Raw genomic sequence first — 15,871 nt, forward strand, 5'->3', positions numbered from 1 at the left:
CAGGGTTACCAACATGCTTCTAACATTTTAAATCATTTCAGGGCATCCAGAAAAAAAAATGCACAAGCTGGTTTTCAAAGCAATGAAAAGTAGGACAATAAAGAGAGTTGGAAAGTCCAAAAGCAAAAATGCAGAAAACTAGGCCGGGTGTGGTAGCTTATGCCTGTAATCCCAGCACTTTAAGAAGCTGAGGCTGGCAGATCACTTGAGGCCAGGAGTTCAAGACCAGCCTGGGCAACATGGCGAAACCCTGTCTCTACTAAAAATAGAAAAATTAGCTGGGCGTGGAGGTGCATGCTTATAATCCCAGCTACCTGGGAGGCTGAGGCAGGATAATTGCTTGAATCAGGAGGCAGATGTTGCAGTGAGCTAAGATCATGCCACTGCACTCCAGCCTGGGCAACAGAGCAAGACTCCAAAGAAAAAGAATGTTCTAAAGTGAAATAAGTTGATTAGAGAAAATAACTAGCCAAATTATTTCAGGGCTATAGAAAAATACTGTTCACTGTCAACTACCAGTACTTAAATTATAAAGTATATTCATAAATTCATAACATAATTTGTGTTATGAGCAATCATACATTCTGACAGTGTTATAAGCCAAAATTATTTGACATCAACCCTCATTTTATTGTAGAAGCATTGATATAACTGTTTTCCATGCTTTTGTTCCATGTTCAAATTTTTATAGATCTTCCTTGCCTTTTTTTTTTTTTTTTTTTTTTGAGACAGAGTCTTGCTGGAGTGCAGTGGTGCAATCTTGGCTCACGGCAATCTCTGCCTCCCGGGTTCAAGTGATTCTCCTGCCTCTGCCTCCCGAGTAGCTGGGACTACAAGCATGTGCCGCCACGCCCAGCTAATTTTTGTATTTTTAGTAGAAACAGGGTTTCACCATGTTGGCCAGGATGGTCTAGATCTCTTGATCTCGTGATCCACCCGCCTCGGCCTCCCAAAGTGCTGGGATTACGGGTGTGAGCCACCACGCCCGGCCTGCCTAACCATATTTGAATACTTGTTCAGTCTAGAAAACATGTACATGAAATTACTAAATAAGGAACATTAGCAAATGTTATGAGATCAAACTGGCAAATGGTTTGAAGGCCACACAGCCCATCTGCTTCCTGAGATGATCTGCTGCAGATTCAGTTCACAGCAGACCACTCTGCTGTGGTGCCCATCCCTGTCTATATCCCACTGTCTTCCCCATGCCTCACCACCCCACCTGATCACTTCCACCCCAGCTACTTTGCCCAAGCATCCTGCCTCTCACTTGTATCAATGAATTTTATGCAAAAGCACCCATTCATACTCAGCTGTTACAGTTTTACATTGATATTGTGGAAAACATGACCACCCTACCCAATATCTCCAATTTGAAGAGGCAGAGAAGAAAAACTTTAGAGCCCAGTATCAGGAAAAGTTTCTCTTCCCTGAGGAAGTAATTGCTACAGCTTGTTTCTACCGCATAAACAACAACACATCATGTGTAACTCAAGCTGCTCCTATTTTATTTTCCCTTTTAATTGATTCAGGAAACTTAGGACTCTAATCATTTGCTCCAACCCAAGAGCTCAGCTTCTGGTTCATGTGCTGGGACTCGAGTAAGATTTCATTAGAAGAAGAGGTCTTATTATTAAAAGGTTTGTAAACTACTGTTCTAGTCCCTAATTTTTATAGACTTACATTTTCCCATTTTGCTGTTTTTATTCCTGTAAACCACTTCAATTCCTACGTGAAACCATTAGAGGTGTAAGTGAATAATTGTATCAACTGTAATAGCAATCAGTTGATTGCATACAGTTCTTAATGTCTTAATAATTCATGTTTTATTTTAATCCAACAATTCAAGAAAGCTCCTTTAGTGCTATTTCTATAGGCTTCTTTAAGAAAGTTTCCAGGCTGAGTCACTTTGAGGCACTTGCTGACTTTTGAAAAAGCTGTCCTGTGAAAAGCCACTGCCTCTTTTTCTCATCAAGTAGATGGGCAAAAGAAAAAGACTAGACAAATTTGCTGGCCGTCTTGCTTACTGAGCAGAAAGCCTTTCCAGCCCTGACACCTAATCAGCATCAGCAATTTCACTGCACACCCTGATGTGATGTTACACAAATATACCAGCTTTATGAGTGACCGTCCTTTGGATCAGTGGTTCTCAAACTTCAGCATGCATCAGAATCACCCAGAGGACTTGTGGAAACACGGAATGGAACACTTTGCTTTATCCCCAGAGTTTCTGAGTTAGTTGATCTAGGGTAAGCGTTCTAAGAATTCGCATTTTTAATGAGATGAAGCTGATGTGGCAGGTCTGGAAACCACACTTGGAGAATAAAAGCCTCAGATCATTCAATTTTCCTGCTTGATAATCTTCAGGGACTCAGCACTGCTTATCAAGTTAAGCACATAAATGCTTCAGCTTAGCATTCAAAACCTCCTGGATAGAGCCCATTGGAACTCCTACTCCATCAGTCCATACCCCTGTGCCTTCATCCATTTACCTCCTCACTGCACAGAGCACACACAGATCCTGTGCTCTGGCTCTTTCTGATCAGAACACACTTCTCATTGCTCTTTTCATTAAGGTACTCATTCTTCAAAAGACTACAAGAATGCCACTTCTTCCCAGAAGCCAACCGTTATTCATCTTCATTAGAACTCTTTTCTCTGGGCTTTACTAAAACACACAAGCCAGCCCTGCATTCTAATTAGTAGCTATTACCTAGCTCTCTTCCACGAGATTATATAGAAGAGTAGTTAAGAAGATGCATTTGGAGATAGAAAGACCTGGGTCCAATCTTTGGCTTGGCACTTAGCTGTGTGACACAGAACACTTTCCTTAACCATGAGCCTTTAAGTGAGATAACAACAGTACCTACTTCCAGGGATACTCATGAAGGTTAAATGACATAATCCACATAAAACACTAAATAGCATGCCTAGCAGTTAGGGCTCAGCAAACAAAGGCAACTATTTCCTGGAGGTTTTGGAACAGCCTCCAATTTTTCAACATTTCTCCCGTGTCAGGTTTATGTCTCTTCACCTTGAATCTAAGCTCTGTGACTGCCTGATTAATAGAATATACAATAGCCTCCCCTTATCTATAGGGAATATGTGCCAAGACTCTAAGCGCATGCCTGAAACCACAGATGGGACCTATATATATGGTTTGGTTCAAGGCTGCAGAGTGCTATGGTCGTCCCACTGCACTCCAGCCTGGTTGACAGAGACCCCTTCTTAAAACAAAACAAACAAGCAAACAAACAAACAAACCACTTCTATAGTCATTGGTACAAAACAGCCATACTGCTTTGTAATTTCAAGTAACCAAAGAATGACAGACAAATAAGAGAGACTAACAGTCACTTTGAAAAGCAAGAAATTCGTGAGGCCACCATCTGCATATAAGGAGAGATCAAAAGGAGACACGGCAAAGCAGTTGCACAAAATAAAACAACTTTGAGGGAGGTGCACAAAATCCAGGGAAACCTAAGTAGGTGGGGACCAAACAAGAGAAACATGGTTACTTTTATTAGATATATTATAAATATTAACATTTTGCAAATACTTTGTATTCTTACTTTGGCCCTATTATTACACAGCCCTCCACAGTGGGTCTAAGAAAAATACCATATCAGTCATGGTACATAATCTTAACAGCCCAGTACTTTTCCACTGCCACACTTATCACAAATGGAACTTATTATGGTTAGTGTTCTTTACTAGACAATAAATTTTAGAAGTACCAGGACTATTTAGCATACACTCTCTTCCCAGTGCAACACCTGATATGATAAATATACATTGAGAAAATATTTACTAGGTGAATGTTGAACAGCTAAGCACTAAAAAGGCCATTGGAAGAACTAGAACAAATGCCTGAATTAACTGAGCATGAATTCACATGGAGTATAAACACAATGTCCTTAAAAAACAAAGTTTCTACCCTGACACAGAAATTGCATTAGGAACAACTATTTGCTGTCACCAGTTAGAAAATAAGGCACTCTTAAGGTTAGCATGGTGGTACACACCTGCAGTCCCAGTTACTTGGGAGGCTGAGGTAAGAGGAGCTCTTGAGCCCAGGAGTTTGAGTCCAGGTTGAGCAACATAGCAAGACCCTGTTTCTAATTAAGAAAAAAAGAAAAGAAAATAGAGAAAAAAAAAAAGAAAAAGAAGAGAGGAAATAAAAGAAAATAATGCACTCATGCTGGAGGAGATACTTTTATTCCCAATCTCTTCTGTCTATTCAAGTCCTGTTAATACCTCCGTGCCCCACCTCCCCCCACACACAACAAATTACCTACATTTGGAGCCATCACCCAGAATTCAGAGCTTCACGGAACCATACTTTAATTAACGTCAACTGTAACTGCTTCCTCAGATTCCTTCTTTCCCTTTTACTGTCAATCTATTTCCAAAAGTGGTTAACATAAGCTCCCTTAAACACTGTTTTTATCACATCTGTTTCCTACCTCGGAGCCTACAGTGAATCTCAATTGTCAACTGTCTGAAATCTAAACTTATTAAGAGTTTAACATATTCACAATATCTATTAAGAGTTTCTAAAGCTCTTCCATTAGTTGTCCTACCTACAGTCCACCAAACCAAACTCACAACTTGTTACTATTCCCATACAGGCACAAAAACACATGGTACCTCTGATGTAGCCAAGCAGACATGATGGAAGGTTGCATCTCAGTTACACCAGTCAAGTCTCATTATTTTGTCAAGAAACTCCAGAACGAAGCCCAATACACTTTTGAGACTTTTTTATGAAAAATGTATTCCCAGGCACTCACGGAAAGAGACTCATCAATAGAAAATCATCAACTCTAAGTTAACTTGACAGGATTACTTAAAAGTTTGTCTTAAAAAATCTAATCTAAAACTAGATTCTGTTGATTCAGGCTTCACGAAAGGAAACCTGAACTTTCTAACAAGGCCAATGACACATCCGCATTTTAATATATCAATTACTTAAAATACTGAACTCTTCCTTGGTAGTGCCTCTATCATGACCCTGGCTTACATAATCTATCCTCGCAAATTCACTTCAACTTTCATTGATTGGAAAAAATAAAGAATTTTATAACATCAAGGAAATCTATGCAACAGCCTTTCATGGCAACCAAACCAAATTTGTATTTAAGGACTCAATTTACTACCTGCTGATGTTTTGCAGATACAAAACCAAAAAAAAAAAAAAAGATCAGATATGACAAACTAAAAGATTTACAAATTTAAAAACAAAATGCAACTACAAGAAACAGACTTAATGACTGAAATATGCAAAGATGGTCAGGGTAGAAAGAGCAGTTCCTTAGTAATCGTGTCCTTGTGTATTTCAGAAATCTCCATCACTTCCCTAAACTCAGGTCATGCAGCATTCTCACGTGCACCAGCGTGTTCTCTCTCATCCCATTAGAATCATAACCTACTTACAGAAAAGTATAAGCTTTTGGTATAATTAATAAGAAGGACACATTAAAAATCAATGACGTTCCTCTACATTATCATACTTGCCATTCAATAGGATCTTAGAAATCTTCAAGGCTTTACTTCTCTTTATAATTACCTGTGCTCAATTGCAAGGGAACAGCAAATGAATGATTAAACATAGAATACTAACAATTTCTTTGTAGCTTCAATTTCTGTGCAGCTTTTGAAATTTACAATTGATTACAGGTGTGTAGAAATGGTCTGAGCCTTTGTAGCAATTAAAGTAAAAAATCCATAAATGACAACTTTCACCTCTAGGAAAATGCTTAGTTTCATTAATGTTGCCTTTGTAGGAGAGACATGGTGAGGGCTAAGGTTAGGAGTCAGACAGAAAATGGCATATATCCTATTACCTTTACTTTCTCTGTTCCTAAAGTAGGGGTACTACCACTGATCTCAAGAGATTTCATAGGGATAAGAAATAATGCCTATGAAGTGCCGGACATACAACCAAAACCTAACAATATTAGGCTTCATCTCCATCCCCTGCTCAAACTCTAGCTTGTTGTAAATAGCAGTTAACCTCAGGATTCCTGCAAAGCATGAGCCAAATGGAATTACCCTTTTCTTGACTTTGGTTTGCTTACTGCCTAACCCACCATCATGGGATGGATGGAGTTGGCTGTAGAAAAGAACTGTTTTAGTTTAAAATGACAAAACCACCCTCTTCCTTTTCCATTTTTTAGTTTACTTTTAGCTGGTTGTGAACAGAGGTGGCTGCAAACAGAATTATTTATGCAAAGTTGAAAATAATGCCACACAAAATTTAAAAATTTACATAATAAAGATGATGCTGTACACTGTATATGAGCACACTGCTTTAGACCCTTGTTTCCTCTTATAATCAAAACATAGAATTCCTCATAAAGATGGCAAAAGAAATTTCTGCAAAAACCCATGACTTGTAGCTTAGCCACCAAGTGTCAGGATGAGGTGGCTAAAATGTAATCAGAATGGGGCCTCAAAGGAATACCTTGTATTTTCAGGTCACATGGAATTCTAAAAATGAACTGTTAATTAGACTGACAGTCCCCACAATTGTGATCATCGTCATAGTGTACAAAAATATATTCCTGGTTTCATCCTATTTGTAACCCTGACTCTATCCTGCACCAGAATGGATCAAATGGTATGTGGGAGATTGAGCTGGGAAAAGCCTCATCTTTAGTTTGTTCTCCTTACATATATCTTGATAACTTATTAATAATCAGCAGGCAAATGCTACCCAGGTACTTCAGTTGCTTATTATATGGGTCAGAAATGGTGATCATAAACATTTTGCTTTCATGACCTCATCACCTGCATTTTCTAATATATGGAAAAACAATGTTTTGCATGGTATTCTATTTTTTTTGTTTGTTTTTTACTAATGGTAAATGTTTATCAAAGAAAAAACTGACCAGAAGTAAAGAATCAAAGTTGCTCATTTCAGTGTTTGTCCTGCTGGAACAAATACAATGCTGCTTAAAAATCATCAGCTATTTGTTCCTTCTGAAAACTGATTTGCTTGCAGAAACAACACAAAATCTGGTCAACACCCTTCTTCCCTTCTCTAGCATGGCACAAAAGCGTTATCTCAACAGACAGGAAAGGAAACTTTAATTTATGTTTTCATAAATTCAGCTCTGCTCAGCAAATTCATTCATTCATTAATTATAATGAACAGCACAAAAAGGGTATGTTTTGGTCAATCAAATGCCTGCATTCACAGAATTTTGAAATACAAAAGACTGCATGTTTTACGTAGCTGAAACCAACAAAAAGCCAGATTGTTTTTCTTTTATCAGGATTTAGCAGACATGTCATATGAGGAAAACATTCACAATACTCTCTAGCATACTCTGTGGCTGTTTTTAAAACTAGAGTGGAACGATTATTCTATTTAAAGTGATTGCCTGTGTTCTATGTCAAGATTCTAGCACTGAACCATACAACCATAAAGGCTTTTTAATTTGAAAAATAAGGCATTTAATTTCTGCATAAGAAACTGTAATTCAATTTTAAATAGTAAAATACGTAATACATTTTGAAAGGGTCCTGAAGTTGTTAAAATGGGCATTTTCAGAATAATTACTTTTAGTTTAAAGGTATACTTTTTCAAGAAAATCACTGCATCATTATGCAACGTATTTGAATAGAGTTTTTACATTTATTTTAGCAAAAATATATTATTTATTTATTTTATTTATTTGAGACGGAGTCTCGCTCTATCACCCAGGCTGGAGTGCAGTGGCTTGATCTTGGCTCACTGCAACCTCCCCCTCCTGGGATCAGGCGATTCTCCTGCCTCAACCTCTCAAGTAGCTGGGATTACAGGTGTGTGCCACCACACCTGGCTAATTTTTGTACTTTTAGTACAGATAGGGTTTCACCATGTTGGCCAGGCTAGTCTTGAACTCCTGATCTCAAGTGATCCACCTGCTTCAGCTCCCCGAAGTGCTGGGATTGCAGGCATGAGCCACCGAGCCCAGCCTGAGATACATCTTATAATCACTGGCAAATTAAATCTGCCTGTCCTAAGGCAAGGGCTCACTGTTGCAAGTGGTTGGGCTCAGTTCTATAGAGAGGATGGGGGTCAACAAGCTATTACCTCATGTGGACTGTTTGCATTAATAGCCATAAATAGAGGGACCTCATACCAAATTTGCCTGCCACCATGCCTGGCTAATTTTTGTATTTTTAGTAGAGACAGAGTTTCACCACATTGGCCAGGCTGGTCTTGAACTCCTGACCTCAAGTGATCTGCCCACCTCGGCCACCCAAAGTGCTGGGATCATAGGTGTGAGCTGCCGTGCCTGGCCAATTTTAGCAAAATCAGTTTTAAAAATAGTCCTTCCTTGACTAGAATTACCTCCTTAAAGCAGCATTTCCCAAGCAGCAGCAATTTGGTCCCCCATGGAGAGACCTTCTTGTTGTCACAACCGAAGAGTTGCTACTGGCATCTAGTGGGTAGAGACCAAGGATGCTGCTAAATATCTTACATGTACAGGACAGCGCCCCGCAAACAGCGAAAAAATAAATGGTCCCAAATATCAACAGTGCTGAGGTTGAGAAATCCTGCTTTAAAGCAAAATTACTTAAGAGCTTTAAATTTTATTTTTAATTTTGAACCAAATGAACAGTCAAGTTTTTGAAAAGGAAGATCATTCTAGGCAAACTCAACATACTGAGTCACGGTCTGAGAAAAGTAAAACTTAGGCCTAGATGACACTACACAGAACAATTAATTTTAAATATATAAAGTAAAGAAACAGAATTTTCTGAACAGATACAATTTTGGCATAATACATCTTCACTTACATGTACTTCAAACTTTATGCCTGCTACATAATAGGTACTCATCAAATCCTTATTGAGGAAGGAAAGAGGGAAAGATCTATCTTCCTATATCTTAGCCCATGATATTTTGAAAGATAATATTGAAATCAAGATAGGCCCCTTCCTTCTTGGACTTCAGCAGGTTGTTAATGTTCTCCCAAGTCCTCCCTTCTTTCATAGTACTACAATGTAGCCAGCCAGCCACGGCCATTTTCCAGGCTCTTATGCAACTAGGAAAAGTTCCATGTCTACAAAAGGTCTCACCGATACACCTGTGTGCACTCTGCAGAAGAAAGACCATACTTAGAGGAAATGCTTGCCCTTCATTTCCCATCCTTCCCCCTTACCATATGTTGGGATGTGGAGCTGGCACTGATCCTGTTTTAAGCATGCTGATGAGGCTAACTCCCTAAGAAGAGTAGTAAAACAAAAATAGCCTGGGTTGTTGAATGACCACTTGGCATGGCGCTAACTCTCCAGCTGGGATCACTCACCTCCAGATTGTTATGTGAGAGAAATGAACTTATTTAATCTACTGTATGTTGAGTCTCTTTCTTACAGCCACTTGTACAAGGCAATTCTAGAACTGATAGTCTCCTATGTTATTGGGGTGATAAATGTATTCTATCTGAAGAAATGTTCAACTGGCTAATTTTAAAAAATTTCAATGCAAATAATAATTGAAAGTCTAGATTATATAGTTACTTTATATGAAGGTTATGAGGAAGAATTGCCATGGGTTTATTATGGTCAATCTCATTTATCCAATCTAAAAGGAAAAAGGCACAGAAAAAATCTGAAGATTATTGCCAAAGGAATTCATTGTTTAAATGATATAATATTTATGTAAACTCATGCTAATGATGGCAGGCTGGGTACTGTAAAATGTAGGCTTAAGCACATAATTTTGACTTTTAAAATTTTATAATTATAGCATTTTCGTCATCTTGACTTTGTCTCTGTTTGACTAAGATACCTGTAAGAATACCAGTAGCAAGAGGAAAAAAGAAACAAAGGCTAGAAGACTCCACAAAGTAATTAATCTTTAATCATGGATTTCTGTATAAATTGTGTACTCAGATTTTGAATAGCCAATTAAATTTAATTCAAATGATTCTGTGCCTATCTTGGTGTTCAGAAAATGCAGCTGCTTCTCTTTGGGCACATTCTTTATTGAACTACAAAATATTTTTCTTTGGACTTTATCTAAATGTATCTGTTTGTTCAAAGATTTATTCCTACTCTATGTGAATATGGAGGAATTGTTGACAAACTAAATATTTCCCATGAGAATCAATTAAAATATATTTCAGTTAATCAGCTTTATGCAATTCAGATTTTTCCATCAATATTGCTCTTTTTAAAAATTAATGTCTTCAACACTATCGTGGACTTTTTATACTAGGAAGTATCTATACCTTAAATATACGAAAATAGCAAAGGTACCAAGATATATATTGCAATCTCTTAACATCCTCCTCATCCCAAATCATATTTACGGATTGTTTTGAAAAGTCCATTGCCATTAATTCAATGATGTATGCAATTTTTAATAACTTGAAATCAAAGCATCAAGATAACATGATTTAAAAAGTAAAATAGCTTCATCTGAAATATATGTTTAAAGATTTTAAAATTCTAAAGAATTTGAATGTCTCACAACAAAATCATTTCTAAATTTAATAAAGTTCAGTGTACAAATTAGGTATCTTTATAATTTATATATTAAGTTCGAAACTATTTACTATTTTCAGAGGAATATTAATTTTGGCTGGAAAAAAAAAAAAACAAGATGCACTTCCTTCACAGTTGAATAGCAGCACACTGATTACCAATTGAGGAGATTTTGATTCTTGATTTAGGAGTAAATTGATCTCATAATGTAAAACAAAATTAAAATGACAGTTTCACAGCCTCTCTCCTTCCCAATTTCTTTCTAGGGCATTAGTCACTCAGTTACATTCCACCCATACAGGAAAAGGCAAACAGATGACATACTGTAACCAGTGAATGTCCCAGGGAACACTCAATCAGTAAATCACCACAGCGATGCTATGATGGCTACCACAGGTATGTGAAGACGACATTATTACCTACTGTAAAAAACACAATCATCTAAATAAAGAAATCACAATTCTCAATTTTAAACCAAAAAAGCTTTAAGAATCTCCATAGGCCGGGCACAGTGGCTCACGCCTGTAATCCCAGCACTTTGGAAGGCCAAGGTGGGCAGATCACGAGGTCAGGAGATCAAGCCCATCCTGGCTAACACAGTGAAACCCTGTCTCTACTAAAAATACAAAAAATTAGCCGGGCGTGGTGGCAGGCGCCTGTAGTCCCAGCTACATGAGCGGCTGAGGCAGGAGAATGGCGTGAACCTGGGAGGTGGGGCTTGCAGTGAGCCGAGATCACACCACTGCACTCCAGCCTGGGCGACAGAGTGAGACTCCGTCTCAAAAACAAAAAAAAAAGTCTCCATATACACCAAGTTCCACATGGCAGGCTGTGTGAAAATGAACTGGAAGCTCTTATGCATGCCGTATCTGTGGCCTTCGATAAGCCAGAAGTCTCCAGGCTTTTTTGTTTGATTTTATCTATAAACAAAGGACATTGGTCTTGGCCAGTGGTTCTCCACAGGAGCAGTACCCTAGGATGTGTTTTGGAAACAGATGAGCATTTTTGGCTTTCACAGTGATTGGCACTTAGGGAGGCAGGGCAAAGATGTGGTTCCTTTCCACATATCCAGGAACTGTGCCATGTTTCAAATATCTCTCTGTTCATTCCTTTCACTGGAACCTTCTATATGACCAGTCTAGAGGGTAACTCCTTTTTACTTATTAAATAAGTCAATATAATTTTTAACAAACTGAATTTTCCAGGGATTCAACTCCTGCGTAAGTGTGTACTTTTGTTTGCAACTTTACTAAGTCATTCGCCATTTCAGAAAATCACCTCACCCACCACAAATCTGCTACTAAGAGTAAACAACATAGCAGGATGGGATCAGGATTCTTTTGCAACTATTATATTCATGCCAATGCCATGAATAGGTTCAAATAGACGTGTGTTTTATCACATCCTTCAGTACAGTCATGTCTGAGCATTTATATATTGAGTACATCATATTTTATTTTAAATATTTTCCTGTTATCTTTGTATTGGTTTTGTAATTTTTAACAGAACCTACTTATACATGCAATTCTCCATACATTTCATTGCAGGATAGTAAGAAGGTGATAAAACATTTTATGAAAAGGAGACATCACATCTGATAGGGATGCAAAACACTGACCTACAATATCATCTAAGGCTCCCTGTAATTCTAACATTCCTTGACTCTATGAAAAATGTTCATAGGGCAAGTGCTGATTATTAGCAAGCCTTTACCTCTACTCTCACATTTCAACATTTCAAAGTATTGCAATTAAATTAAAAAGAGAAATACATGTGGTTGCTAAGGTGATACATAAAAACACAGACTTCACTAAACGTTCAAACATTGATGTGAGTCGTGGGGAATTCCATAGTGCTGATGCCTTTCACAGGTTAACACAGAAGGACAAAAAAAAAAAAAATATCTAAGGTGCAGCTGGAGCCCTTCACTTCTATCTCGCCACAAGAGGCTATACTACTGGCCTCCGTCGCTGACTGTGCCCTTGTTCCGTCCTTGGGCTAAGGGTCACATATGTTAGTTATATGCTGCCTCAGCATTTCTCCCAAAAATTTCATTCAGGAAAATATACATTTGCCAGCAATACAGATGTTCTCAATGTGGAATAGGATGAACATAACCAAACTGTAAATGTCTACTTAGCAGAACTTGTCATTCAAAAGGCAACACCTTCAACTCAATATTGGCTTGCCGACAGTATAACTATACTACCATTTTTCTGTGGCAATTCGTTCCTGCAATCAAATTGATGGATAATCACTACATCTGCTATGCCAACTTCTGGTTTATGAAAATACATTGAAGACATGACTTCAGGAACTCTCTCTTCTTCCCACACAACTGAGTTCTCCCCATGTCCACCTTCTCCATTATTACGTCTGACCATCCAGCACTACCACCTCCCTCCTCTACCATATAAGCTCCTGTCACAGGCAACAATGTGTTAACATTCCACGGATTTTCATATGTACATTAAATTAGACTTCCTAAGACAAGGTTCGAGGAAACAATTCCCTGACGAAATAAGATAAACCCATACTTAATAAATATATCCTTCCTGGCCAAATGACCAAGAACCAAAAAATAACTAATTACAGACAAAGTATTAAATAGAAAACAGGGAAAAAAGCACCAAATTATGTTTGATCTACAAACCAAAACAAACGCAAGATCCAGAATATTGAATTGGAAAACTGCATCAAGAAAGTCTAATCACCATTTTTTTTTTTTTTTTTTTGAGATGGAGTCTCGCTCTGTCGCCCAGGCTGGAGGGCAGTGGCGTGATCTCGACTCACCGCAAGCTCCGCCTCCCGGGTTCACACCATTCTCCTGCCTCGGCCTCCTGAGTAGCTGGGACTACAGGCGCCCACCACCACGCCCGGCTAATTTTTTGTATTTTTTAGTAGAGACAGGGTTTCACCATGTTAGCCAGGAGAGTCTCGATCTCCTGACCTCGTGATCCACCCACCTCAGCCTCCCAAAGTGCTGGGATTCACCATTGTTTTTTCAAAAAGAAAATTTTATTCAGACATTTAAGTAATATATTCTTTGTAAGCAATTATGGAAATATTTCAAAATTACTGAAAGATCAGAAAAAAATAACACTTTGAAGGTGTGGATAAACATTTACTTTTTAACGCATGAGTTTCTAAAAATAAAAGAATAATAATTTTTATAGGAAGAAAAATATCTATTACCAGCAATATTTTTTATAAACCTCAACTTTTCCTCACTGCCCTCACATACACGTAGGATACCAAATTAGCAATCTCCTAAAAACGCATGTTTCTAACCAAATAAACATGTGAAACATAAAAGGATTTCTGAATGAGTACGGCTGACTCCTCAAGTTCCCCGTATTAAAGTTTCATCTCGGCCCCCAGCATTTCAATGACCATCTGACTTCAGTGTTTGTTTGGGCTTATAAAAGTTATGGGTTAGTGTTTGGGGTGAAGAGCACATTGTGACCTGATGTAACATTTTAAATCTATTTGATTCAAGAATTAAGAAAAAGGTTTGCCAATGGCTCTTTGAAAAAAGCAAATGATCCAGCATGGAGACCCACTGTCATTCTTACCCGCAGGGCCTCGATGACAAGGTCTCTGGCCTCCAGCTCCCCTTCCATCACGCTGAGGAGCATCCGCAGCTCGGATTTACTGAGAGTATCCACATCAAACTCTTTTTTCTGTAACACATAAAAAAATAAGGCAATGAAAAATCTTTTCCTAAGGAAGACACACACATCCTAAGGGTATGCAATGAATCAGTTTTATCCCAGTGGCTCGGCAGATCCAACAGGCACTGGGATACTATTTGCAGCAGACAATCTATGCCTTGACCTTCTATGAGGAGAGGTAAAAACTATAACGCCAATCTCTCAACTCTCCTCTCCAAGGAGCTCTAGTTCCCCAGCCTGCCTGCACACCCAGACTCAAAATCTCTCCAAATTACATAGCACAAATTTAAAGTCCCTGGAGTCTGAAGCAAAACAGGTCTGGTACATCTTCGGGGAGTGGGGGAGTTTCAAGAGAAGCAAAGAAAGCATGGATGTATTCCTAGAAGGGCCCCAGCATAAAGGTTCCTGGGAGGTTATTATAAATTCCAGAACATCCAATAATAATAGGTCATGTTTATACACTCTGCAGCAGAGGCCACCAGCTGGCAGCCAAATCTGGCCCACAGATGTGTTTTACTTGGGTCAAAAAGTGGGTTTGTCGTTGTTGTTGTTGTTTTTCATTTAGAAAACATTTAAAAAATCTGAAGATGTCACCAAAAAATCCAGATCCCTGGCTTGTCTTTAAATGTCAGATGACTGGGTAACTAACTCCAGATTCATATTTCCTCAGGGCAATAATCCACACAGCCGGGAAGTAGCTGCCCCTTTAGAAGGAACACATTCCTCATGTTGCCAACCGTCCCCCACCAACACATACACACACACACACACACACACACACACACACACACACAGTACAGGCACACGCACTTTTAAGAAGCCAGGACTGCCATCCATGTGTGGTCATCTGGGCTGCCACAGTCAGGTGAGTTTGGAACCCCTGCTGTTTGGTTATCAAAGTGCCTTCTTATGAATGTCTCTGTAGCTTCTGGGCAGGCCTGGGAGCGAGCTGAGACTGGAATAAATGAGCATTCCAAGGACCCAGCTACAGCACAAAGTCAGCACCAGGGCCCTAGGTGTGGGGTGGGGTGGGGTGGGGGGGCGGTGGTTCATAATTTCTCACACAAGTTTCTTTCAGCCCTTTTGTCTTCTCCTGCAGATTTCTTCCCTGAGTGACTGCATCCAACCTCTCATGGCTTTAAATCCCATGAATATACCACTGACTCTCGATTCTTTTGTCTTCCACTCCAAACTTCCTCACAGCAACTTTTAAAAGCAGGTTCTCTGGCATTCGTTTTAGAGATAAAGCTGAGAGCAAGTTCACAGTCAGCCTGGGTGAGTCCAAAGCCTGAGATCCTTCCACCAGGCACACTCTGCTCCTCCCTTCTGTATACAAACTCATTTGAGAAGCCCAGTCACCATCACCAGGGAGGGTAACACAACATTTATCCCCAAATCTCTCTGTAGACTCGCCCTGGTTTTGAAGCCATTGTTCAAAACATGCCAGAACATTACTTCACACTTGCATAGCACCCAATGGCTTCCAAAGTATTCTCAAAGAATTGACTCTTACACCATATTGCTATCTCCATTTTTAAAAAGGAAACTCAGAAAAGTCAGATAATATATGCAGATCATGCAACCAATCAGTCAACGGTAAAATCAGGATATATGATCAAATGCCATGATTTATCTTCACACTTTACCAGCATGGCACCAACATTCTAGAATAAGCTCTTTGAGATGAGATAAAAATGGTACCATCCTATCAG

General features: G+C 38.9%; 1 protein-coding gene across 5 annotated transcripts in view; it reads right to left on the reverse strand.

The window, feature by feature from the left end:
• CTTNBP2 (cortactin binding protein 2) overlaps positions 1-15,871 on the reverse strand; it is a 164,494-nt gene that overhangs the window by 138,421 nt on the left and 10,202 nt on the right. For all 5 annotated transcript variants that reach the window (XM_030825556.1, XM_030825553.1, XM_003261241.3 and 2 more), the window contains exon 2: positions 14,061-14,168. Coding sequence is in view for 4 of the 5 variants with exons in the window: in XM_030825553.1 (XP_030681413.1) it covers positions 14,061-14,168 (108 nt within the window). In the remaining variant the exon portion in view is untranslated. The remainder of the gene's footprint in view (positions 1-14,060; positions 14,169-15,871) is intronic.

The sequence above is a fragment of the Nomascus leucogenys genome, chromosome 13, assembly GCF_006542625.1.
Source record: "Nomascus leucogenys isolate Asia chromosome 13, Asia_NLE_v1, whole genome shotgun sequence".
Lineage (NCBI taxonomy): Eukaryota > Metazoa > Chordata > Mammalia > Primates > Hylobatidae > Nomascus > Nomascus leucogenys.